Source organism: Aedes albopictus, chromosome 3 (genome assembly GCF_035046485.1).
Source record: "Aedes albopictus strain Foshan chromosome 3, AalbF5, whole genome shotgun sequence".
Taxonomy (NCBI): Eukaryota; Metazoa; Arthropoda; class Insecta; order Diptera; family Culicidae; genus Aedes; species Aedes albopictus.
The window spans coordinates 120,304,518-120,331,703 of record NC_085138.1 but is presented as its reverse complement, the minus strand read 5'-3'; the positions used below and the strand labels follow the sequence as shown (position 1 = coordinate 120,331,703).

Here is a 27,186-nt window from a genome sequence, read left to right as displayed (position 1 = left end):
CTTCCCAATTGCGGCGCCTCTTAAACTGGAACGACCACTTGGAAACGACTTTATTGTAGCACCTCTTTGAGAATTATTCTTTTCATAATTTATTTTTACATGAAACTCTTCTGCAATTATCGTGGAAGGATCATTCTAAAAAGAATTTATTTAATGCGTTCCAAAAGTGTTCTTCTACAGATACATCCGTGAATTCTTTAAGAATGTATTCCTTTCTTTGTACTGCTTCAGTGTTTTCTCCAGGAATTACTTTACGAATTTTGCGGCTTCTTCATAAGTTTCTCAATCAATTTCTCAATAGATTCATCTTAAAACTAGTAGATAATAAACAAGTAGAGCAATAAAAGATTGATACAAACGTTTATGCTAGTTCTTCCACGTATATTATTAGATTATTCTTCAGGATGGTTTTTCTTTAGGATATCTCCAGGAATTTTACTAGATTTTTTTTCCAAGAAATTCTTTTAGTAGATTCGAAGTTTCTTCCAGTAATTCCTCTAGAGTTTTTCTTCACAAATTCAAAATTTTTCCATAAACTCTTTCAGACAGAACTGTTGGAATTCCTCCAAAATTTCCCTCATTTGAACATACCTCTTCAAACTTCTAATGATTCCTGGAAATTTCCCGATAAAATTGTTTAGATTCTTCTCGAGGTTCCACCAGAAGTTTCACCAGAAATTCCGCTTCCATCCAGGGATCATTCAGACCTTTCTTCAGGGTTTCCTGTTTATCCGGGTATTCTTTATTAGACGTGTGCGCCGCCGCGCCGCGCCGCCGCGCCGCGCCGCCGTCGCCGACGATTTTTCCACGCCGCCGCCGCCAGTTAAATTGGCCCGGCGCGCCGCTGTTCATATTTTTCCACGCCGCCGACCCAAATTTCCCACGCCGATGAGAAAACGACAAAGATTTTTTTCTCGCCAACACTTTACAAACCAACTATTTAAACTTGATAGCAATTTTTGAACAATTTCTATTGATTTTTCTTCTACATATTAGATGTATATTTCTGGAATTTTTCTAGTACCTAAATCTTTTGTAGGGGTAGGCGGGGCAATATGGACACCCTAAGGTTTTTGCCAGCTTTACCTAGCAAGATGTCAAAAAAGTTTAGTTTTTTGATACATGTATCCTCTTAAAGTCTATTTAGCATCTATTGCATAATAATGCTCACGAAGAAAAATGATTTATCCACTTCAAAAAATGTTATGAAAAATGTTAGTTTTTCATGACCGTCTTCAAGCATACGGGGCAGAATGGACACCCCCATGGGGCAATATGGACACCATGAGACTTTTACGAATTTCGTCCATTATTTACACCTATAGAGTCATTTCATTACAAAACAACTATTATGGGTGAATAATACGCCGAAGTAGTTCATTTTTGTTCAGTTAATTAAAATTCAGGGTGTTTTGGATAAAGCTTCGTTTTTGTCGGCATGTACAGCTGTGCCTAGAACAACTATTTTCCACTGCTGTCGTTTTTTGACCAATTTGTTTCACCCTATGTCTACTATAGCGAACATTTAAGCGAAAATATACTGAAATCGAAGAATTTGGTTGGTTTGTGATTTAAGTTATATTTTTCCCTTGCCGCTTCTTTCAAAAAGGTGAGTGTCCATTTTGCCCCGGCAGCAGAAGATATTTTCAAACTTGATTTTTGATATGATAAAGAAGAAAATATAAACATGTTAAGCATGTAGATACAGCAAAACTACTTGCATGTGTTCTAGAAATAACAGGTTTTAATCGACCTGCAATAAATTAATCACTAAATCTTATTTTAGATGGTGTGAAAATTATAATTTCCAAGCACAAAAAACGGAGCACGCAACTTTTTCGTGTAAAATTAAGTATAATTTTAATTTCGAATGTTTCTTTCCTGAAACTACGTTTTATACAAATGAACTATATTCTCCATTCATTGAAAGTTCAAAAAAATTCGCATATTTCAAAATATTGAGGGTGTCCATTCTGCCCCGGGTGTCCATAATGCCCCGCCTACCCCTAACATTTGTATTTGATTTACTTTAGTGATTTCTTACAGCAACACTTTGAAGATCCTCACTTATTCAATTTTAAGTACTAAGCGGGTCTCTTTTGTAATCCATAACTAATTATCAAAAAAAAAAAAAAAGATTAACCGTCATCTAATTTGGTTCACAAACACATCCTACTACATATTCTGTGTATATTTCTTGGAAGATTTTTATGGCAATTTACGAATAACATTTTTCAAGGCATATATTCCATGCAATCTTGAGAAATTTCTATACAGTACCCTCCAGAAATTTCATCATAAATTCTTCTAAAACAACTCCATGCTTGACAAGCTGAAGGATTAAAGCCTGTATCCGCAATAATCGGGACACAGAAATACAGCTGTAACTCTGTAATAGATACATTAAAATTGCTCAATTTTGACCCAATAAAATCTTAAGATGTGTTCATTTCACCTACAAAATTTCATGTGAATTGGTGCAGTACTTTTTGTTGTAGCAATGAAAGAGTAGAATGTGCGCCATTGAATTTTGTACAGCTCCTAGTTTTGCTTGTCAGCGCTGCAACTTTTGAATTCGTCAAAGGAAGTGGCTGAAATTTTCAACACAAACCTCTCAATCTACATTTGTTGCATGGGCAAAATTTCAAAAAAATCGATGCCCTATCAACTATTTTATAAACTAAACATGTATTGGGACTGAGCGAGATTTTAGCCCCTCAGACAGCAATTAGTCAGCATCCTCTATTGTATCGATTGTACCATTGAAAGAACTTTACCAATAATCATCAAATTTTGCCGACATAATATACACATAATCAACTACCTTCTGTGAAAATTTCATGAAAATTGGTAGAGAAATTCAAAAGTTATGAATAGGCAAACATCGCACATGAAAAACACGAAACATTTTCACTAACACTCATACTTATCAACACCAGTAGCTTTCGAACCAATCGATAAAAGTTGATGAAATTTTGCAAGAAAGTGTCTCTATAAGTATCATAACTGCTAACGAAATTTCATAATTATCATCACAGAACTTTGAACTGTAGCGTAAAAGAACCATCTACTATGCGAATGAAAATTGGTCATGATTGTACAAAATGCTTAAAACCGCTTCTGTTTGTTTTTCATCCACAGTATTAAGTAATTCATCGATTTTTATGAAATTTGGCACACATAATAAACATACACCAAAGAGTTCTCAGTCAATTATTTGGCCAATTTTACCGATTCATTTCAGAGCTACAGCCATACTTCTGTGTCCCGATTATTGCGGATACAGGCTTTATTTAAGAAATTTCTCCGGGAATTTTTTTTTCAGAAAACCATCCTGACGCTGACATTCTAACAGCGTTTTATTTTTAGAAAATAAAAAAGTCCAGCATTCTTTCAGAAATTTCTCCAAGGATTCTCAAAAAAATATTCTAATGTTTTTCCAGAAATATTTTTAGAGGCGTTTTAAGCGCCTCCATAAATTTTCCATAAACGCTCAAGTGACGTATTTTTTTTACATTTAACTGAATTTTTCGTCATATGAAACGTAATGATGCACGATTCACAAATTGTTTACGTCACATTGAATTAAATTTTACAAGAATGAAGTATTAATAAGTCTTAAGACCCATAAATTTACGTCATTAAATTGCTTACGTTCTGTGCAATAAATTTGTGTCATGCCTGATTCTTTAACATAATCTTCAGGAATTAGATAAACAATTTATTCGAAAATTCCTCCAAGGATTTTTTTCAGAAATTCCTCTATGGATTTCATCTAAAGCCTACTTAAGAATTTTATCTGAAATATCACTTAAGACTTCTTCAGTAGTTTAAGGATTTTTTCATTATTATTAGTAAGAAATTACCTTAAACATTTTTCCACGACTTTCTTCCAAGGAGTCCCTTGCAAAATATCGTCAGGGGTTACCGAAGAAATGCCTAGAAGGTTTTTCTTTGGAATGCCTCCTGCGGTTCTTACAGAAATATTTCCTGGGATTCCTTTGGAGATTCTACCGGGAATTCTTTGAGATATTACTCCACAGATATTTGCAGAAGTAGTTCATTAAAATACATAAAGCATATAGGAGTTATTCTTGGAGGGTTATCTGAAAGAATTTCTAAAGGAAAGTTCAAAAATTTCCTGATAAGATTTAATTTCATTAAAACAATTTCAGAAACAATCGTAGGAGGAGCTCCTGGAAAAATCGTTGAGGGAATTCCTGAGATTCATCACAACTACTGAAATGGCTTTGAAGGAATTTCTTGAGAAATTTTTGGAAAAAAATTAAGGAAAAAATCTTGGACTAGTTTCTGAGAAAATCGCTGAAGGCATTTTTAAAGAACATCCTTGAAGAATTTCTGAATAAAAACATGAAGAAGTTTCTGAAGCAATCCTTGAAAATAATTCGTGCAGAAGTTGCGGACAAAGGTACTAAAAAAATAAATTAATCCGCTAATGAATGACTTAGAACAAACTCTAGAAGAACTCCTGGACATACTTCTGGATTCTTGAAAGAATACCTTGCACAATGACTGCATGGTATTAGTAGATAAAACTCCCTAATACAATTTCCCTAGAAGAACTTGTGAAGTATTCATAAATGAATCACAAAAAGAAATATTCTGGAAAACTGGAGAATGCTGTGCAGTAATTCCAAGAAGAGATATTCTAGAGATACACTCTGTTCCATAACTATAGATCCATCCTAAATTTATTTGCTATTTATTCAAAGTGCAACTGATTATTTCATGCACTACACCATAATGATAACCTATGTGCCTTACACATACTACCGTGTAATTTCATTCATGCAAATGACATATACTCACATAAATGAAGAATATTAAAATCCCTTTGTTTCATGACTAAAGATCGGCAGCCTATTTATTGCACCCATAAACAAACAGAAACGCTCCATAGAAAATCAAAAAGCGCTCCATAGACAAAAAACATATGTTCCATGAAAATGTACAATGTTACCCATAAATAATTGAAAACGTCCCATACTTTATAGAAAATGTACCGGTAAAACATAAAATTTTCTCATTAAAAGTGCAATTTTGTACCAATAAATAATACTGAAATGCTCCATACTAAAACACAAATGCTCCATAATAAAATGCAAATGCTCCATGGAAAATTAATATTGTACCCATAGTAAATTGAATATTGCCCCATAGAAAAAATAAATTGCTCCATAAAAAATTGAAATTGCACCATAGAAAATAGATAAATGCTCCATAAGTATTATCAAATTGCACCATACAAAATATGAATTGCTCCATGAAAAATTTAAAATTCTCCATAGATAGCATATTGTCGTAATTTAAATTCGGCAGTGGAGAACTGCTTTACGTAGCACTACTTTAGTGGTGCAGATGTTTAAAGTTATGGAGAATTTTCAATTTTTTATGGAGCAAATCATATTTTGTATGGTGCGTTTGTTGATACTTATGGAGCATTAATCTATTTTCTATGGTGCAATTTCAATTTTTTATGGTGCAATTTAATTTTTGTATGGAGCAATATTCAATTTACTATGGGTACAATTTTAATTTTCTATGGAGCATTTGCATTTCATTATGGAGCATTTGTGTTTTAGTATGGAGCATTTCAGTATTATTTATTGGTACAAAATTGCACTTTTAATGAGAAAATTTCATGTTTCACCGATACATTTTCTATAAAGTATGGAACGTTTTCAATTATGTATGGGTAACATTGCACATTTTCATGGAACATATGTTCATTCTTTAGGGAGCGCTTTTTGATTTTCTATGGAGCATTTGTAATTTGTTATGGTCGCAATAACATTTTGCCCTAAAGATCCAATATATGTAAGTAATTTGTTGTACCTGATCAACGCGTTGTTTCAGGTTCTGTGCTCTATTTTATTTCGGCGATTGACGTATTGTTACGTGTTAGCTTCAACTTATAATATGCCGCATGCAAAATTGAAATAAGAAATAAGAAAGATTTTGACGCATCAAGACAGGAGTTCAACAGTTTGTAAAATTTCTCGACGTGTAAGCACGAAAAAAAATCGTATAAAACACGAACAAGCTGTCTAATCGCACAAAGAGAACAATTATTAGGGATCAACTCGCTAAAAAGTTTGAACCAGATAAAGAAAGAACTGACACTAGACGTCTCGCGTTTGACAATTTATCGAGTCCTGAAAGAATGTCCACACAAACAACGTGAAAAGTCGGAACGAGCTCCTCAACTTTTGAGTCATCATAAGTATTGCGATAACATGCGTCGAGATAAGAGTAAAGTAGGTACTAAATACACACACAAGGTACTACAGTTGACTCTACTCTGCATCTTCATGTTCTACAGGTTGATATCACTTTATCCTGACATCTTCCTTTCTTTATGCGATCTCGATGGTTTTTGTTCTAGATTTTCTCTACATTTGTCGATAAACTGTTTTTTTTTTACAAGTTACTGTACCTGGTTTCCAAGGTGCAAACTGAAGTGTGGAAGGAAAGGTGAAGTCATATCTGTTTGATAAAGGTTTTCTAGTTACAGAGAATTAAAAATTGGTTCATCATTTCGATCTCGAAATGCTTTAACAAATTACAGTGCATTCTGTGCATCTCGATATTTAAAGAAATCATCGATATAGGGGATGATCCTTCAAGATGCGGAGAATCAACTGCTATTTGGTCAAATATTTATTTGATAGGCTTTAGGTGATCATTCTGGACGAAAAAAAGTTTAGGTACAATCGACCGAATGACTTTTTTTGTACTAGAGAGATTTACAAAAAGAACCACGTTACTTCTCAAGGAATTTTTCAGGGGTGGCTTAATGGTATGGAGAGGGTTCCGTTAACGGAAGCACATGCGGATTAAGGAATGGTCGGCTTCTTATCCTGGGCAGAACCCAATTGAGAATATGTAGGGCTGATTTTAAAAGCATTGTATGAATAAAATAAGCCGTACGGAGTCATTCCAGATCTAAATTGTGACGTTTTTTGAACATAGAATAAAATTCAAGCATCTACTCATAAAAAGTCGTTTAAAAGTACCCTGGATAGGCTGTTTGAGCTTATTGAGAACAAAAGAGAGACTACTCATTATTGATATGTTGAATATTTTATGTAACTTTAATTAACTGGAATGAATTCTCGCTTGGATCTATTGTTATGAAACAAGGGAGTTTCTATTATATTATAAATCAGATTCAGAGAACACATGTAATATCGATATTATTATTTTTCTCATGTCTACTCTTAATAACGAATTAAACAAGAAATCAATATAGCTCGAATTCATTCTACATATCCGAATATTCAATAATATTGTTTGGATCTTTAGTTATGAAACATAGTGTATTCCTGGAGAAATATCAAGAAAATAATTCCTGAAGTGATTTCTAAAGGAACTCCTGAAAGAATCTTTGAGGTCGCCGAAAAAAAAAATCTGAAAGAATCCACGAAGGAAGGTTTCAATAAATCTCTAGAAAAGTTTCCACCCATGGACGAATATCTGAGGATCTTCCAGTAAGTCTCCTGGAGAAACTTCTAGAAAAGTCTATTGGAATTCCTGAAGAAACGCATGAAAGAATCCTTCGAGGAATTCCTGAAAAGAACTTCAAATATATCTTTTACCATGACACTGGTCTAAAATGTTTTTTGGAATAGAATATCCTGAGTAGAGACGTGTGACGTTGTGAATTTCTATCGAGAGGAATCCTTTATAAATTTCCTGGAAAACGTCCTCAGGGATTCTCTCTAAAATTTATAGCATTTTATATTTTGCAAGGATAGTTTTTACTGATATCTCTGATTTACATACTTTTCACCTTCCACACAAAATAGATGAAAATTGTACATAAGTTCAGGAAGCAAATTATTCTGCATTAACGTTTTTTAGCACTTCACTAAAAAAATAAGGCCACGCCGATTACGCCGCCGCCGCCGCCGCCGAATATGGCGAACGGCGTGGCGCCGGCGTCGCCGCCGCCGCTGCCTTAAATTACTATAAACGCCGCCGCCGGTGAAAACTGCTTCGGCGCACACGTCTATTCTTTATGAATTTTTCAAAAAAAATATTTTTATATCTTTTTTCAGTGGTTCAGGTACCCATGTTTCTGCGCGAATTCTTACGGAAATTTCTAATTGATTAATGTGTATCAATCCTCTCAGAAGTTGAATAAAGAATTCTTCTAAAAATCCTTCAAAGCTATTTCCAGAAATTCCAAAATTTCATCCAGAAAATCGTCCAAAAATGCCTCAGAAATTTCTTGAGGATTTCATGCAAGAATTCCACCAGTACCTTTGTCTGCATTTTCGGCAGGAATTTTAGTAGGCATTTTCATGATTTCCAGAAATGCCTCGAGATTTTTTTCAAGTTTTTTTTATTAGTATTAGCTCCAAAGTTTCTTCAGACATTTCTCAATTTTTTTCCTGATCCTAAGAGGATTTCTTAGGGTATTCTTCCAAGTATTTAGCCAGAAATTTCTCCAGAAATGACTATGGAAATTTGGGCACATCTTTTTGTTTAGGAATCTCTCCAGAAATGTACGAATAACATTTTCTCGGAATCTCCAAAGTAGTTTTTTCATAAATTCCTTCAGACAAACCTGAGATTCTTCATAATTCTCTCAGCAATTGTTTCAAGAAATGCTCCATAACATTTTGTGCAATTTCTGAAAAAAAAAAACTTCTAAAAGCCCCTGAAAGAATATCTGAAACAACTCCCACAAGAATCTCTGAAGGAATCCTACGAGATATTTCTGATAGAACCGCAAAAGCAATTTCTGAGAAAAAAAAACCTTGCATGAATATTAGGCCTGTCCAGCTTTTCAAAAATGTTCTCTGATTCTCAAGTCCACCTCCATATTTTGATTGGCATCCTGAAAGAAGCAACTGGTCAAAATTTCAGCCAAATCCATTGAAATTAAGAGGTGCATCAATTCAATTTTGTGTTTTTCGACTATTTTTGAACTTCAAAAAATCATAACTACGCTAAAACATGTCAAAACTTAATTCTTTCGGCAGAAATTGAAAGCTATACTTGTTTGCTACAACTTCTCCAAACAACGTGTACCAATAAAATTGAAGGAAACATGTGTGTTCAGGACCGGGTAAATGCTAGGGCCTTTTTCATTTTTTGCTAATGCAGAATCCACTTTGCAACTAGTTCGACAAATGTCAAATTAAAGTAGTGTAGGTTCGGCAAACCTCACCAACACATAGCCCGAGTCAGCTGTTCAATATAGCAGAAATTAAATCGCCACAAGCTGAAAATAAAGTCAGTTATCGCCCACCTATCAAGCTGCAAGGTTGCAATTTGTGCCGAGTAAAAAGTAATTCGGAATAAAAATTGAAATTTAGTTCTTTCAATAAAGTTATTGTGTTCGAGTCTAAGAAGTGGAGTTCTAAGTGTTTAAAGTGACGAGAAGAAGCTCCATCGCCTATTCCCATCGATCTGCTGCAGCTGAGGTGGTAGTTTGATGACCGGTTCCCGTTGATGGTGAGTCGCTACGCCGAAGTAGGGTCCCTCCCGAGGCCACGTCCTGCCACTCCCGAGCCATTGCCTCAACATAAAACTGGTGCCGTGACCAGGATTGTGGCAATTCCGTCCGTGAAGACGTCTCCGACCGTTTTCGCTTTCCGTCCGCGGGACCACGCTGCCCGCTGGATTCGCCATCTTCGACGCCACGCACAGAACAAAAGCGATTGTTCCGTCCGTATTGTGGAGCCTTCTCGACGCCATAGTAGCCATCCGGCTATTGAATATACCGCCATCATTGCCAAGCCTGAATAGGGACAAAGAGAACCTATTGTGATCCCTAGTGACGCCATCCAACATCGTGGTATCATCCGACCTGGTGCCCCGAGTTCCTGGATCCGTTCCTGCTTTTTTGATAAATTCAAGGCCTGTTGAGATCAGGCAGAAGGTAATTGCCTGTCCAACAATATCCCTCGCTATTTGCTGGTGCTTTTTAGATCTTTTTGCTTCGCATGTGCATGCCGATTCGGTGCTGATCTTCATCAACGGTGAAAGTGAACGTTCGCCATTGCCTAGCTACGCCATCGCACCGAGCTACGAAGAATTCCGTGCCTGTGTCTCCTAATCCTACGAACCCATACCGGGTGTGGCCATCTAGTGTGCTTGCCTCGAATCCAACGCCAGCGTGTACAGCAGTGAAGCTTGTGACTGACTGTGCATGCCGAATCCTTCCTGTGAGTTTCCCGAAGTGTCGACCTTACGCTCTGGTGGACAGCCCGACGACCACGCCGTGGTCCGTAGTGCCAATCGACGGCCTGTTTATACGTTGCATGCTGTGTTCCTGCGGATTGAAATTGTACAAGGCATATTGACTGCCTTGGTCAGGTGAGCACCTTTCCAAGTGTTTTATTTCCTGTGCGCCAGTGCTTCCTGGTCTTTTTGTTCGTCAGGTTCTTCGTCCCACGTCAAACCATCCGCAGCATGGCCGACGAACGCCGAAAGCAGATTTTGGCCTCCCGTCGCACTACCCTGCTCGCCTCGCTAGGACGTGCTGAGCAGTTTATGGCGCAGTACCAGGAGGAACGGGACAAGCTCGAGGTCGAATTGCGGTTGGAGAATTTGGACGTGATTTGGCAGGGGTTGGAGGACGTGCAGGCCGAGTTAGAGGAAATGGAGGAAGGTAACGAAGGCATGGTGAGGAATCTGTCCTATCGCTCTAACTTTGAACCGTTGCTCTTTAAAATAAAAGCTTTCCTACGCTCTAAACTTCCTGCTCCTATTAATGTGAACGGAAATCTTCCTCCACCCACTACCACCGGGGCTCCTTCCACTCTAAAGGGTCTGAAACTGCCTACTATCTCGTTGCCTGAATTCTCGGGGGACTACAAAGACTGGCTAGCCTTTCACGACACGTTTCTGGCACTAATACACACAAACACGGATGTGGCGGACATCCAAAAATTCCATTATCTAAGGGCTGCTATCAAAGGTGAAGCAGCTCAACTAATTGAGTCAATTGGGATTAGCGCGGCAAATTATCCATTGGCTTGGGACGCTCTCGTCAGCCGTTACGCAAATGAGTACCTCCTACGAAAACGCCACCTCCAAGCACTGTTGGACTGTCCGAAGATGAAGAGAGAGTCTGCATCCGCCTTGCATGCCATAGTTGATGACTTCGAGCGGCATGTGAAAATATTAGGTCAGCTGGGCGAACCTGTGGATAACTGGAGTACCATGCTAGAGCACATCCTTTGTACGCGATTGCATGATGATACCCTGAAGGCCTGGGAGGATTATGCGTCCACTCTGAATGCTGTTACGTACAAACACCTCGTTGAATTCCTCCATCGTCGTATGCGAGTCCTCGAATCGATCTCGGTTAATCAGCACCATCAGTCCACCACTCCACAACCACAATCTTCGTTTCCCAGAAAGCCATTTCCGATCAAGGTTTCTTCCCACGCAGCCGTTGAAGGTTCGTCGATGAAATGCTACGCCTGTGATCAACGCCATCCTCTGATAAAGTGCTACAAGTTCGAGAAGTTTCCGATTGCCGAAAAGATGAGTCTCCTCAATTCCAAACGACTTTGTCTCAACTGCTTCCGCAACGACCATCTCGCTCGGAATTGTGCCTCTAAGTACAGTTGCAAGGTTTGTCAAAAGCGTCACCACTCCCTGATCCACGCTGCCTACTCTGAGAGTTCCAATCGTCCCAATGTTGAACCATCGTCGTCAGGTGCTTCCAAGTCTTCCGTGCAAACCAACGTAGCCACTTCGGGTCCAGCCGAACTGCTGTCAGCGTCCACGTTGTCCAAGCCAGAAGAGAGCGTTTGCAGTATTCCAATGCAAGGTTGTGGTAGAAACGTCTTCATGTTGACAGTGGTTCTCAAGGTCGTCGACTGCTATGGTCAAGAGCATTTGGCACGTGCTCTATTGGATTGTGCATCCCAGCCGAACATAATCTCCGAGAACATGGCGCAGATCCTACGATTGCAACGCAGCAAAGTGAACGTTTTGATTCATGGAGTTGGAGAAAAGCCTCAGCACGCTCGCAATGCTGTCCGAACGCAGATTCGCTCACGAAAGGAAGATTTCGCTCTCGACGTTGATTTCCTGGTCCTTAAAAGCGTCATCCCTAAACTTCCTGCCCAAGACGTGCCCATCGCAGATTGGAACCTGCCCCAAGACTTGTTCTATGCTGATCCAAACTTCAACCTGAGCTCCGGTATTGACATGATCATCGGGAATGAACACTTCTTCTCATGCTTCAAGTCTGCTGCCAGAATTCATTTGTCCGATTCCCTACCACTGCTGGTAGACAGCGCCTTCGGTTGGATAGTATCTGGTGCCGTCAATACCCCCAAGAACCGCCAAGAAGCATCCGCTTGCTCCATCACCACCATGTCCTTGGTATCGCTCGAAGAAAGTTTGGAACGTTTCTGGGAGATAGAGGAACTTCCGACCAGATCTGCTTATTCGATGGACGAGAAGAAATGCGAAGACCTCTATGCGTCAACAGTCAGTCGGAACCCTGAAGGACGATACATAGTACGACTACCACGGAAACAAAATTTTGATGAGCTTATTGGAGAATCGAGAGCTACAGCACTGCGTCGTTTCGAGCTCCTCGAGCGCCGACTGGACCGAGATTCCCAGTTGAAAGAGGAGTACCATAAGTTCATGCGAGAGTATTTGGAGTTAGGCCATATGCGATTGGTGTCCGACGAGGAGGTTGAAGGATCAAACCAATGTTTCCTTCCGCATCACCCAGTGCTAAAGGAGGCCAACACGACAACAAAGGTCCGCGTCGTCTTTGATGCCTCCCCCAAGACGTCCTCCGGTCACTCGCTGAACGAAGCATTACTCGTAGGGCCGGTAGTGCAGGACGATATTCACGCCATTTGCCTTCGCTTCCGAACCTTCCCAGTAGCCGTGGTGAGTGATGTAGCGAAAATGTACCGCCAAGTTTTGCACCATCCAGACGACACACCGTTCCAACAAATCCTGTTTCGCTTCCATGATGCTGACCCAGTCCAAACCTACCGCCTTCTGACTGTAACGTACGGCATGGCACCCTCTTCCTTCCTAGCAACGCGTACATTAGTTCAACTGGCCGACGATGAAGGAGATGCGTACCCTCTGGGAGGACCAGCAGTCAAAAAAGGATTTTATGTTGACGACTTTATTGGTGGTGCACAGTCGATTCCTGAAGCCATCCAGCTGAGGACTGAATTGGGAGAACTGATGGCGAAGGGCGGATTCTGTCTGAGGAAGTGGACCTCCAACAAGCTTGAAGTTCTACAAGGACTGGAGCCTGACCAAATCGGGACTCAATCCGCAATACAATTCGGCAAGGATGAAACCATCAAGGCTTTGGGGATTTGTTGGGAACCCGAGGCAGACATCTTCCGAGTTGAAACCGCATTACGACCTAGCCATGGACCGATCACGAAGAGAACCATTCTGTCCGGCATATCCCAGCTGTTCGATCCCCTGGGTATAGTATCACCCGTTGTCATCCGTGCAAAAATGTTGATGCAGCTCCTATGGGTGCAACCTTGTGGCTGGGACGACGCCGTTTCGGAATCGATTGCCGACAAATGGAACAGCTACGCCAAGCAATTACCGAAGCTCTCTGATTTCCACGTACCACGCTACGCTCTCCTCCCGAACGCTACAATCCAGCTCCACACCTTCTCTGATGCGTCTGAAGCAGCCTACGGCGCATGCACGTACGCCCGATCCGTTGATTCCCAGGGCAACGTAGCCGTCCACCTACTAGCGTCAAAATCACGTGTCGCCCCACTGAAGCGTATTAGCCTTCCGCGGCTCGAACTATGTGCCGCCGACCTTGCAACGAAACTGCATACGAAAATCAGCGAGGCACTCCAGATCGACATTTCCGCTTCCTATTTTTGGAGTGACTCCACCGTTACGCTCCAATGGATTCGCGCTCCTCCCAACAATTGGAAAACGTTTGTGGCCAACCGCGTTTCCGCCATCCAATCAGCTACCCACGGAGCACATTGGAACCATGTAGCTGGAAAGCAGAACCCCGCCGACCACGTATCTCGAGGTATGGAAATCGACGAGTTCATCCAATGCGAAGAATGGAAACATGGACCAAAATGGCTTTCGCTACCAGAAAAGCAATGGCCATGTGAGCAAGTGCCAGAATACCCAGATGATGGAAAGGAACGTAGAAAGGTCGTCGTGGCAGTAACCAGAAGCGAAGCACTCGTCAACCCATACTTCGCCTCATTCTCCTCGCATTCCGCAATGGTCCGCATTACCGCATACTGCCTACGATTTGTCCGCTACTGTCGTGAAAAACGCCGTACACTTCCCTCCTGTGATCCGCTTCCCAACAACGCACTTTCGCAAGAGGAACTCGCCGCTAGTCAGTCGATACTCATCAAGTTGACCCAGGCCGACGGTTTCAAAGAGGAGTTGAAGCACCTACGCAGTGGCAATGCAGTTTCAAAAAAGTCGCCGATCTGCCGTCTAAGCCCCATACTAGACCCTGAAGGCATAATTAGAGTGGGAGGGAGATTAAATTTGTTAGAGCAACCCTACATTACCAAGCACCCTGTCCTCCTACCAAATCCTCACCCCTACACACGCCTTCTCGCCAAGCAATACCATCTTAAACTAATCCATGGTGGCGGCCGCCTCACACTAGCCGCTATGCGCGAAAAATTCTGGCCTATTCGAGGACGAAGGCTAATCCAGGGCGTAATACATGCCTGCTTCCGCTGCAACCGAGCGAGTCCCGTTCCAGCAACACAGCAGCTGGGCCAGCTTCCAATCCACCGCATTCGACCGAGCCGTCCGTTCAGCATCACCGGCGTCGACTTCGCTGGACCTGTTTATCTTCGGGCAATCCACAAAAGAGCACAACCAACGAAGGCCTACATCTGCATCTTTGTGTGCTTCAGCACGAAGGCTGTCCACATCGAACTGGTTGGGGACCTATCGACACCCGCGTTCCTGGCAGCGTTCCGGAGATTCGTGTCCCGCAGAGGTCGACCATCCGATGTCTATTCCGACAACGGGAAAAATTTTGAAGGCGCAAAAAATGAGCTGGAGGAAATCCATCGTCTGCTGCAGGAAAACACCGACGACATCCACACCTTTTGCGCCAACGAATCCATCAATTGGCACCTGTGTCCACCAAAGGCGCCTCACTTCGGTGGATTATGGGAGGCAGCCGTTAAGGTTGCCAAAACACATCTGTATCGCCAGCTGGGGAACTCTCGCCTGACCTTCGAGGAGATGACGACGCTGCTGACCCAAATCGAAGCAGCAATGAACAGCCGACCACTGGTGCCCCTTTCTGAGGATCCGAACGACCTGGCGTGTCTAACTCCTGCACACTTTCTAATTGGATCAACGATGCACGCAGTTCCCGAGCCGGATCTCACGAAAGTTTCCCTCAGCATGCTCGACCGTCTCCAAGCGACACAACGAGCATATCAACAGTTTTGGCACCATTGGCGAAGCGAATATTTGCAAGAGCTGCAACTATGCACCAAAAACAACAAGCCGAACGACGCTTTTCTTCCCGGCCGACTCGTAATCCTCGTCGATGAACAGCAGCATCCGGTGAAGTGGCCACTTGCTCGAATCGTCAATATTCATCCCGGCAACGATCAGCTTACGCGGGTGGTGACCTTGAAAACTTCCCGTGGTATCATCAAGCGGCCGATCACAAAAATTTGTCTGCTTCCTTCCTACAACGATGACGAATGCGTTCCTGGAGTCAGCGAATGAACGAATTGATGCCAGAGCCAACTACGATGACAGCATCACCGAGATCAACCGACCGAGGAGAAACGTCAAGACGAAAGAGAAATTAGATGAAAGTTAGTTCTATTTAGTTAAGGTACTTCCACACTTTGTTTATCTTTCTTTTCTCTTTTATTGTATGAGTTTAGTAACGGGTAGATGTTGTATGAAATATTGTATATTGAATTGGTTGAAATTTTGAATTTCAAGGTGGCGGCGATGTTCAGGACCGGGTAAATGCTAGGGCCTTTTTCATTTTTTGCTAATGCAGAATCCACTTTGCAACTAGTTCGACAAATGTCAAATTAAAGTAGTGTAGGTTCGGCAAACCTCACCAACACATAGCCCGAGTCAGCTGTTCAATATAGCAGAAATTAAATCGCCACAAGCTGAAAATAAAGTCAGTTATCGCCCACCTATCAAGCTGCAAGGTTGCAATTTGTGCCGAGTAAAAAGTAATTCGGAATAAAAATTGAAATTTAGTTCTTTCAATAAAGTTATTGTGTTCGAGTCTAAGAAGTGGAGTTCTAAGTGTTTAAAGTGACGAGAAGAAGCTCCATCGCCTATTCCCATCGATCTGCTGCAGCTGAGGTGGTAGTTTGATGACCGGTTCCCGTTGATGGTGAGTCGCTACGCCGAAGTAGGGTCCCTCCCGAGGCCACGTCCTGCCACTCCCGAGCCATTGCCTCAACAATGTGTAATTATCATATTTGTGATCAGAAAAACCTTAAAAAGTTGATTTTTTTAATAGATTTCGTTGTGGAACACCCTAATATACGTAATAAGTTTGATATTTTAAAACGGCATCATATTCTCTCAGGTTTTTGGGTTATTTGCTCCTTTGACACCAATGCTGTAGGAGTTGAGCAAAAAATATTAAAATTCTGGAAAGCCAAATGTGGCCCATAAACTACCTTTTTGGAGACAATCACGTTGTGGCGCGAAATTGTACTGAACGTAGTAGCTTTGCTTCCTTGTAGTTTGCCTTGGCTACCCCCTACTACGGGTGATAACAAACAAGCGTGATGACAGGTGTTGGCTATCATATCAGTGCTGACGCGATGCCATTTTTTGCGCGCCAAAGCGTGATTGCACCCGAAAAGCTAGTTTTTAGGCCATATTTGGCTTTCACGAATTTTAGTAATTTTTGCTCAACTCCTACAGCATTAGTGTCAAAGAAGCAAATAACCTAAAAACATTGGAGAATATGATGCCGTTTTGAAAAATCCAACTTATTACGTATATCAGGGTGTTCCAGAACGAAATCTATCAAAAAATCAACTTTTTAATGTTTTTCTGATTACAAATGTGATAATTACACATGTTTCCTTCAATTTTATAGGCACACGTTGTTCAGAGAAGTTGTAGCAAACAAGTATAGCTTTCAATTTCTGTCAAAAGAATTAAGTTTTGACATGTTTTAGTGCAGTTATGATTTTTTGAAGTTCAAAAATAATTGAAAAACACAAAAATGATTTGATGCACCTCTTAATTTCAATGGATTTGGCTGAAATTTTGACCAGTTACTTCTTTTAGGATGCCAATCAAAATATGGGGGTGGACTTGAGAATCAGAGAACATTTTTGAAAAGCTGGACAGGCCTAATGAATATTATGAGAAATCCCTGAATGAACTTCTGAAGGGACTCTTTAAGGAACCCTTGGAAGAACTTCCAAAGAAATCTCTGTAGAATAAAAATATAGAGAAATATCTTTTTCTACATATATCTTTGAAACTCCTAGAAGAGGATTAAGGATTTTTTTTGATGAAATTCCTGAAAAAAAAAACAAAATTCTGGAGAAGTCTCTGAAATATATTTGGAAACATTTTTTGAAAGAACCCATGAAGAAATTTCAATAAAAATCTGCAGTGAAATCTTTAAACTTCTCAATGAATCTCTATATGAATAAGAGACGAACTCCTAAGAAAATTCTCCGAGGAATTCAAAAAAAATTTTTCGAGGATTTTCCTTCAAAACAATCTTAACCTTCCAGGACGCGCGCCATCAAGCAACCGAAACTGCACCGCGCTCGCGCTGTATACAAAAAGCGAGGTTTTTTGGTAGTGTTGTACTTTTTACAACAGCGCGCGTGCTGAATGGTTAAGAAGCTCTTTGGGAAACTCTTGGAGGAATCCATAGAAAATATTACTGAGTAATTTTTGAATGTGAATTAATATAATTTTTTTTATTCATTTTATTTATTTTTGTAGCATTTTCTGATAGTATTCTTAGAGCATTCTGTGGGCGGGTGTATTGCTGAAAAAGTTGTTGTAAGAATACCTGGAGAAGCGCCTTGATATGCTTCAGTAAAGATCCATAGAAAAAAAATCTTCAGATATTTGCTAAGAAATTCCTGGAGAAATTTGAAGGAATTTTTTTTAAGAATACATGGAGAAATTATCAAAGTAACAGTATTGGACAGAATGCACTGGTCGATGTTAAAACAAAATGCTCAAGCTTAGAGTTCTGCATCTCAGCTTCTATTCTACAGATTGACTTCAAATTTTAACTGGACACTTTTGAAAGCTTGAAATTTAACTTATTATGAAATTAGACTATTCCATGCAAGATTTCAAAAGTTATTACAAATTTCTTAGGCCGTTACAAATATTAATTTCACTTTTTGTCCCACCACTCTTTGGCTGGTCGAGGGGGGGGATAAAAATAATAAAGCATTTTATCTGAAAAATATTTAAAACTTATCGGATTTGTTAAAGAATTTTCACCAAACCCCGAAATTTGGATAAATATTTTTTCATCTGCCCCCTCAAAATACAAAATCCAGCCCAAAATTTTTGAAGGGGCGGGAGACAAAAAGTAAAAATATAATTTGTATCAGCCTTATTTAAAAAAAATCGAAAAATTAAGATTTTGGAATAATTCTGGAATTTCAATAATTAAGACAATCATGTTGTTCCGCAAAGTGAAACAACGAAACATGCAACTTTTCCTAACAAACCTCAACTTTTCTGAACATTTCGTTTACAAAACCATCCAAAAGTCGTCCATACAGTGTTTCTTGATTGCACGCTTTTGAGCTGAGAAAATAGCAAGTGAGTGTAACTCTTTGGAAAAGAGTATTTCCATCCCTGACTGTAGTAAGTAACTTAGTAGTGAGTTACTGTAGTGAGTAACTTGGAATGACCTCGATGGCACCACAGTCAGTCCTTGACTTTCTAAAACGAAAACGTTTATGATTCGTCCCTACGTTTCGGTAACGGTTGTTACCATCCTCAGGGGAAAATCAGTGGAATCGTCATTTGTGTAGTGGCTTTGCTATGCATTTATCTATGGTATTTTGGTGGCATGCGTATTGGTTGTTTTTTTTTTTATTTTACAACAACCATATTAGTACAGTCCAAACCTAAATAGTGCAAAGCAGTCCAATACTAAAACGTGCTAAAAAATTTTGATTTTAAAGAAAAAATATTGCAATTAAAACAGTACAGCTACCAAAACACCATAGACAAATGCTCAGCAAAGCCACTAAACAAAGAACGATTCTACTGATTTACCCTGAGGATGGTAGCAACCGTTACCGAAACGTTGGGACGAATCATCAACGTTTTCGTTCTAGAGAATCAAGGACTGATAAGCTGAATTTTCTGGGGCCCATATAGCCGAGGCGGTAAACGCACGGGTATTCAGCATGACCATGCTGAGGGTGACGGGTTCGATTCCCGGTCGGTCCAGGATCTTTTCGTAAAGGAAATTTCCTTGACTTCCTTGGGCATAGAGTATCTTCGTGCCTGCCACACGATATACACATGCAAAATGGTCATTGGCAGAGGAAGCTCTCAGTTAATAACTGTGGAAGTGCTCATAGAACACTAAGCTGAGAATCAGGCTTTGTCCCAGTGAGGACGTTACGCCAAGAAGAGAGAGAGAAGCTGAATTTTCTAACCTAGAACTTAAAAATACCTTTCTAATTTCTCCTGGGATTCCTTAAGGGGCTTCGTAAAAAAATCATGCATCAAATATTCCTACAAATATTTCTCTGGAGCAATTCCTCAGGGATTGTAATACTTTTTTCCAAGAATTCTTCTTTAGGATTTCTCTGAATGATCTTGTAGGAATTTCTCCAGAAATACCTCCAAACGTTTCATTAAAAGTTGCATTTCTAGCAAAGTTTTTCTTACAGTGATTCGGAGATTCTTTCAGAAATTCTTCTAGGGTTTCTCTTAAGGAATTATTTTTTTTTCAGAAACTTTTAGAAATTATTGCTTGAACTTGTCAAGAAGTTCGTTCAAATATTGTTTCATTTATTCTGGCGTTTACTCGGGAATTTATTTGGAAATTCTTCTCGAAAATTCTCAAGAGGAATCTCCTGAGTCTGGTAGTTCCTTCAGACATTCCTCCAATAAGTCCTTCAAATTTTCCTCCAGGCATTGATTTGAATTTATTTAGATTTTTCTTTCAGAATTGTTTTTTTTTAGAAAGAATCCCTCAACAATTGCTGCAGGAACTACTCCGGAATCTTTTCTTTGACTTTTTCAAAGATTTTTTCAAGATTTTTTCTCTGAATTCTTTTTTTAAGTATTATTTCAAAGATTCCGTGAAATCTTTATTTGATATCTCCAGGTATTCTCCCAAGGATACCTTCAGAAAACCTCCACGGATTCCTCAAAAACTCCAGTATCTTTGTCTGCGATTTCTGCAGACATGTTCAAGAGATTGTTCCATGAATTTCTCTAAGGATTTTTTCAAGAATCCCTTCAGAAATTTCTCAAGCAATTTACTCCATGGGATTACTTGCAGATATTTTAATGTGTTGTTTAAGATATTCTCCAAGGTATTATCCTAGGTATTCATCCAGGAATTGCTCCAAAGAAAGCATTAGAAACTGCATTAGGAATATTTTGTCCAGAAAAGCCTCCACAAATTTTCAAATTATTTCTACTAGGAGTTTCCAAAAATATCTCCGGGAGTTTTTGAGCGGTTTCTTGAAATACTCGCCTAGTGATTTCTTGGGAATTCCTGCAGTAATTCCTTGACGAGTTCATCAGTTTTTTAAGCAATTCCTGGAAGAACTTCTGAAAAAACTTTGGAGGAATATCTGAAGGATATTTCCCAGGAAATATTTCTGATGCAACCGAAGAAGCAATTTTCAAAAAAGTCCTTGTAGGACTTTCTGCATGAATTACTGAAAGGGTTTCCCATTGAATTCTTGTGTTTCCTTTCCCTTCGCAACTGACGTTGCCGGCGCCGTTATTGATGAAAAATGTATGAACTGCTAAAATTGTACTTTGAGAATAAGTGGAGTGTCCCAGCCCTTATTCTTTAGATCTCAGTGCAATTGGAACCAGCTCAGATCAATCACGGAGGAGCAATCATTGACATGTATAGTCAGATTTGACGTTGACGTTGACGTATACTAACCAAGCTGTGCTTGGTCCAGCAACCACTAAATGGCGGTAGTGAATCAAGCTGGAGCAACAAAGACGTAAGCGCCACGAGCGGCCAATCGATCAACTACCAAATATTGAAGTAGAGTGCGGCGTCTGTTTCTCTGTGTTCGAAGTGTTACGTCTGTTAGTCTGTGCCAAAGCATTTTTTTTCTTGCAAATATGAGGGCACCTAGCTCGTACCTAAGGGAGAGGTTTTTGGGGATTTACCCCTCCCAATACCCTAGTTGCATATCATACAGAATATCAGTATCTGTTGAGTTTAGTGTCAACAATAATCACCCAGACTGAAAGGGGGATTCTTTCCGGTTGATTAATCTCCAGAGCAATCTGTAGTACACGGCTCTGTATATGGGAGATTAATAAATTCCTGAATGGTGTTAAGGATGGGATGAATTTTAGGTTTACAATAATGCTCTATAGGTAATTTAGTGTATAACTTTGTAGCATAATGATATATACACGGGATAGACAAAATGATCGGGACAGGCAAAATTTTCACTTTTCAAAAAATGTTTAATTAGCTGTAACTATTCGAAAAGTGCATCAAATATTCTCAAATTTTTACTGTAAGTTCTTCAACTAGTTGTGTATCAGTGGACAAAATTTGGAAAAGATCGGACAATTCTTCATGAAGTTATAATGATTTTTGAAAATGGTAAAATTATCTGATAGCCAACTTTGAGCTGTTATATCTCCGGATTCAATTAACCGAATGTAATGAAATTTTGACCATTAATGACTTATATAATGAGCTATGAAAAACCATTGACTTAACTTAATATTCTTAACACGGAAGAAAATTATAACGATCAGAATAATTTTCTAATAAAACACCAAATTATCGAAAACATCAACATCGTTTCAAAATTCAAGATGCAAATTATAGTTCATTTAGTTTCCCTCTAATTGACTTATATATAAATGCGTTTTGAAGGAAAGTTACAACATAGCCACCAATAAATTGAAAAAGTAATGGGATGCATAATAAAAATAGACCAATTTAGTAAAAAATCGTGAAAAAAATTAAATGGCTATTACTTTTTCGCTTGTTAAAAATTTCAAGTTAAGTCAAATGTTTTCCAGAGTTCATTATATAAGTCATGAATGGTCAAAATTTCATTGCAATTGGTTCATTGAATCCGGAGGTATAACAGCTCAAAGTTGGCTATCGAATAATTTTATCTTTTTCTAAAATCTTTATAACTTCGTGAAGAATTGTCCGATCTTTCCCAAATTTTGTCCACTGATACACAACTAGTTGAAGAACTTACAGTAAAAATTTGAGAATATTCGATGCACTTTTCGAAAAGTTACAGCTAGTTGAACATTTTTTGTAAAGTGAAAATTTTGCCTGTCCCGATCATTTTGTCTATCCCCTGTAGGTGCATGTTTCAACATTGGTAGCATAATGGATTTCATTTAGATTTAAACTTTAACTTACGTTTAGTTCCCCTAGCGTAATCCGGAGGGTCTTGGGAATTGGAGCTGTTGTGTGCGTATTCTTAGTAGCTGGGCACTAGTAGTTCAGGCACTAGTAGTTTAGGCACTAGTTGTAGAGAATTCATTAGTTTAAGGCATATTTCAATAAGAGTAATCCGAGTACCTGACTCCACTAGCAAAACAATTAGGTTTAAGTATAGTTTTAACGTATAAATTGTTAACTTATTTTAGGGCAGTAGTAAGTTAACGATAAATATTCCAACGTGAACGTTACTTATCAACATCTCGAAGGGACGAATGACCGATAGGTTAAAGTCCCTCTAAAAATCAAATACACACACATTATCAACATCTCCTTGTCATTTTCTCACGACAGTGACAGGCGGTCGCTCTGTCACTCCAAGTCAGTGCCGCCAGAGCAGCAACAGCAGGGCTGCTGCAGAAGCAGAAAGACAATGGGCGCGCACTGTTCAATAGGACAGTTCACAGTATCACTTGGAATAAATTGCGATTATAATCATGGTCAGGAAATCACAATTGCCTAATGCTAACCAACCTGTATTTCTTAACTGCTGAGTAGGTGGCAGTGGTAAACAATCGTCAAACAGGATCGAAAACGATGCGTACGCTGTGAGCGATTGATTTGAGAATTTCAGAAAACTTGAATTAATATTAAAGGCTACCCTAGTAGTCATTAGCACCATATTTCCCCACTTTTGGCTCACAGGACTATTATGGGGCCAATATAGAGCATGTCAGCTTCTTTACAGCATTCTATTCGCCTCCAGGTGAAATCTAGTGCTTCGTGGTTACTTGGGTAGTTTCCCTTACGTACGTACAGTGCAAAAAGATAGAAAGTAATGGTCAAGTAATGATTCAGTTACAAATTTAGCAGTCCACAAATGGCAAGTAAGGAAAAAATGTAACGCCAGTAACGCTTCCCGTGCAATCAAATGGAGCTGTCACTTTTTCGAGCGGAAAAATATTCCGTGCTTATATTCCTCAAGGTAAAAAAGACATTTCTCCCCATACTAATTCAGTTGTCAAAATTACTTGCGGAAAAGAAGAAATTTTACTTGAGCGCTCTACTTGGGAACAGTAAACTTAGCTTAAAAAGGGGAACGATGAGAAGTGAGTAGAGTGAGACGTTTGTTTGTGCCCATATAGTAGTCGTCACTCCGCCTTTTACTGAAAACACGAAAAGTGCCTCCAAGAGTTCACAAAAAATCCTAGAAAATTTCCTAAAAGTAAATCATAGGTTGTTTTTTATATATTTACGAGGGTATTCATACTAAAATATTTTTTGTTGACCTCAGTGAGTAACTATGGGTTGAGTTGTGTGGCTTTGTGGTCGTATGGCTAGTGTCACCAAGCACTCGTATCGTGCTAAGGAGCGTGGTTTCGATTCCCACCACAGCTGTCAGGAAAAGTTTTCGGCTGTGTCACTGGGCGTTGCATGCTAGTCCGTTGTCTAGTGTCGTGCTTCCTTCAAAGAGCGAATAGCTCACTGGGTGCATTAAACGTGCTGCGTCTTTTTATACAAAAAAAACTTAAAGTACCGTAATCCGGGGTCAAATTGATCACTTTAAAACAACTTTTGCGGATAACATCATTGACAATTCAAATATTGCCAAAAAAAATTCTGTAAAACCAGTACCCAGTGGATCTCCATGGAACCATGTGACAGAATTTTGTTCAACAAATTTACACTTCAAGTTAAATAATCCCAAAAATCAAAAAATTGGAAATGCCACTTTGGGGCGAAATTGATCAGTATACAATTAAGCATCGGTTGGAAAGGAAAATTTCTTTCTCCGCTTAATTTTGCTCTTCTAAAACCGAATAACGCGTTTAAAATCTTACAACTAGTTAATTTAATACTTTAAATGCAAAATTAAATTTTGAAATTTCCCCTTAAACGCCTAAAGGTAGGCAATTTCATTTGAAATAAGTGATTTCTATCACAATAAATGACTATTTTATCATAATATGAAACTTTTCTTACTGTGTCATGTTCTGATTAGCTACATAACTTCCCAACCAAGGCTACACAAAAATTTTAAAACAGAGAATTTAAGGGAAGTCCTATTAACAATCGATTGTTTAGTAGGAATGATTTCAGCTAAATGAGAAATACATTGCAAATTTCTTCAAAAATAAGGCAAATCTAACTTTTTTCTAAAAAATAAAAGTCTACACTCATCTCTAGACATCTACGAACCAGATGACGTAAAAAGTTTAAGACCATTACGACGCTTAAGAGTTCCTAGTATGGAATTACAATGTAGTACCCGAATGATCAATTTCACCCCGCTGATCAATTTGACCCCGGTTTACGGTAACCTTGATGACACCACTGCTTTTTGGGACAGACGAAGTAAAATCTCACAGTATCGTGAAGATCAAATACAGATTTCAAATTTCTTCAATAATTGAAAATATAACCAAGCAAAGTTATCTCTTAAATCACTTTGCCAGAGTAGAACCATTCTGGGCGAGTAAGCGCCCTTCGCTAGCATTTTATGCACAACAGAAATCAATTTATGTCATCTGGATGGGCACTTCTTTGAAGTGCCTTTTAGCTCAAGTGCATGCATTGCATACGTACCTACTATTTGCACATTCAGTGCATAATATGCTAACAACGTGAAGTACGAAGAACACGACAAGCAAGTGTCGCCTTCAACGTTCAACATTCAACAGCATTCTCCCATCTTGAATGGTTAGTTTTCATGTTTTATGCTTGGTCCCATCCAAGATTATCCATCAGTATGTACGGTCAATGTTGTTTGCCACCTTAATACATGTGTACATACCACCAAAGTACCGGAACATTGAGTGAGTAAAGGTTCGCCCTGCGTGGTAACAACCAACCACCACGTAGGGGAACAGAGCCCAAAATGCCAAGATGGGGTAAAATGGTCCAACTCATAAAATCATTCCTGAATGGGACTTGATCATTGATATAGGTGAACGGTGTCAAGATATGTTTGCATTGAACATTCTTCTAGATGCTAGGCCGCCAAACCCACGGAAAATCTTTTGATTTCCCAATGAAAATTGGCAACTTCCGGTTTTCCGTGCTTGCAATTAAGGTTTTCTGGTGATTTTATTACCAGCCAAGTGTTTCCAACGAGATTGAGGCACGCATGGAGTCGCATGGTTGTTGATGTCTACGCTTTCCATGTTAGGGGTCATTCAAATATTACGATCATCGTTTTGCGGAGAGGGGGTAACACTCCATGTATTGAGTAAACGAAAAAACGTGACCAAAAGGTGAAAGTGAGTCGAAAATGCCAGAAAACTGAAGGACGTAATTTTTGAATGTTTTCATGAAGTGGCATCTTACCCCATGGCAGATGGCCTTTTTGCACCACTTCCGTTTTACGAACCAGTTTTTGAAATCGCTAAAAATCAATGAAAATGCAATAATTTAGTGAATATTTTTGCTGAAGCATCGAGCAAATATTGTCTAGTTGCTGTTACCACTTTGAAAGCCTAACAAATGAGGCTATATATCATTGAAAACGATGAAAGTTTGAAAAATGGCATATTGCCCCACTTTCCCCTACCTATGTTTATGAGAGATGACAGTATACTGGTTGCTTCAGCATCTTCCATCCTTGGAATGCCTTCAGGCATGCTGTCACAACGCAATGTGGTTTATATAAGGTGTGGAGGAAGCCGGCTTTTGATTGTATAGTCCAGTGCACGAATTTATTCTGGTCTGCTTACTCTCACACGAAATTTGACGGTGTTGGCACCTCCCAAACGTCAAATTTTCTGTGGGAGTAAGCAGGCCAGCATAAGTTCGTGCAGTGGACCTAAAGTAGTAAGCCTAAATTATAAACAAAATTTAAGGGGAAGGTGGTGACGTCATACAGTTTCAAAAACAAGTCACCATTACGCATGCCATTTTGTCTGGCAACGAAATTGTTCGATGTGCAACTGCTTTTGTCGATCAGTTCAAATATACACTTAGTAATGGCAAATATTATGATAAAAACGGTAAATGCAGCCCAACAGCGGTACACGAAATTGAACTATTTATGTTTCCCAAGAGCATGGAAGAGAAACTATGCTTTTCGGAGCACTTCCCAGATACTTTTTGACGTCCATTCGCTTTCGATTTTAAATCATGAATAGTCAATCAGTCCAAATTGTTTACTGAATGATTCGTCGTTTGTTGTGGCTCGAAATCCGCAATCTAAAACGAATAAAAAAAGTTTAACCTTTCAGGACGCGCGCCATCAAGCAACCGAAACTGCACCACGCGCGCTGCATACGACGAGCGAGGTTTTTTGGTAGTGTTGTATTGTCGTCGCGGTTGAAACCCGAAGTTTCCCCACACCCGACAATCGAATTTCCTCAAAATCCATACGTGAAACCTAACGGCGGACGTAGTGCGCTGGACAGCGGACCTGGCCCTCTATCCAGCGCACTGTGCCCGATGTACGTCCGACACACGGTTTAGGAGAAACATCGATTTTCGCGTGTCAAAAATTCCGATTTTCAACTGCACGAACTTTTTACAACAGCGCGCGCGCTGAAGGGTTAAATAACTTAAATTAGGTACCCGAAACA

General features: G+C 39.6%; 2 protein-coding genes across 23 annotated transcripts in view; both read left to right on the top strand.

Moving 5' to 3' along the window:
- Nucleotides 1-27,186, top strand: part of LOC115268722 (voltage-dependent calcium channel type A subunit alpha-1) — a 561,442-nt gene that overhangs the window by 207,596 nt on the left and 326,660 nt on the right. The window lies entirely within an intron of this gene.
- LOC134290336 (uncharacterized) lies at nt 10,184-15,738 on the top strand. The gene is made up of 2 exons (XM_062857453.1): nt 10,184-10,350; nt 10,416-15,738. Exons 1-2 carry the CDS (start codon nt 10,184-10,186, stop codon nt 15,736-15,738), a joined length of 5,490 nt encoding a protein of 1,829 aa, XP_062713437.1.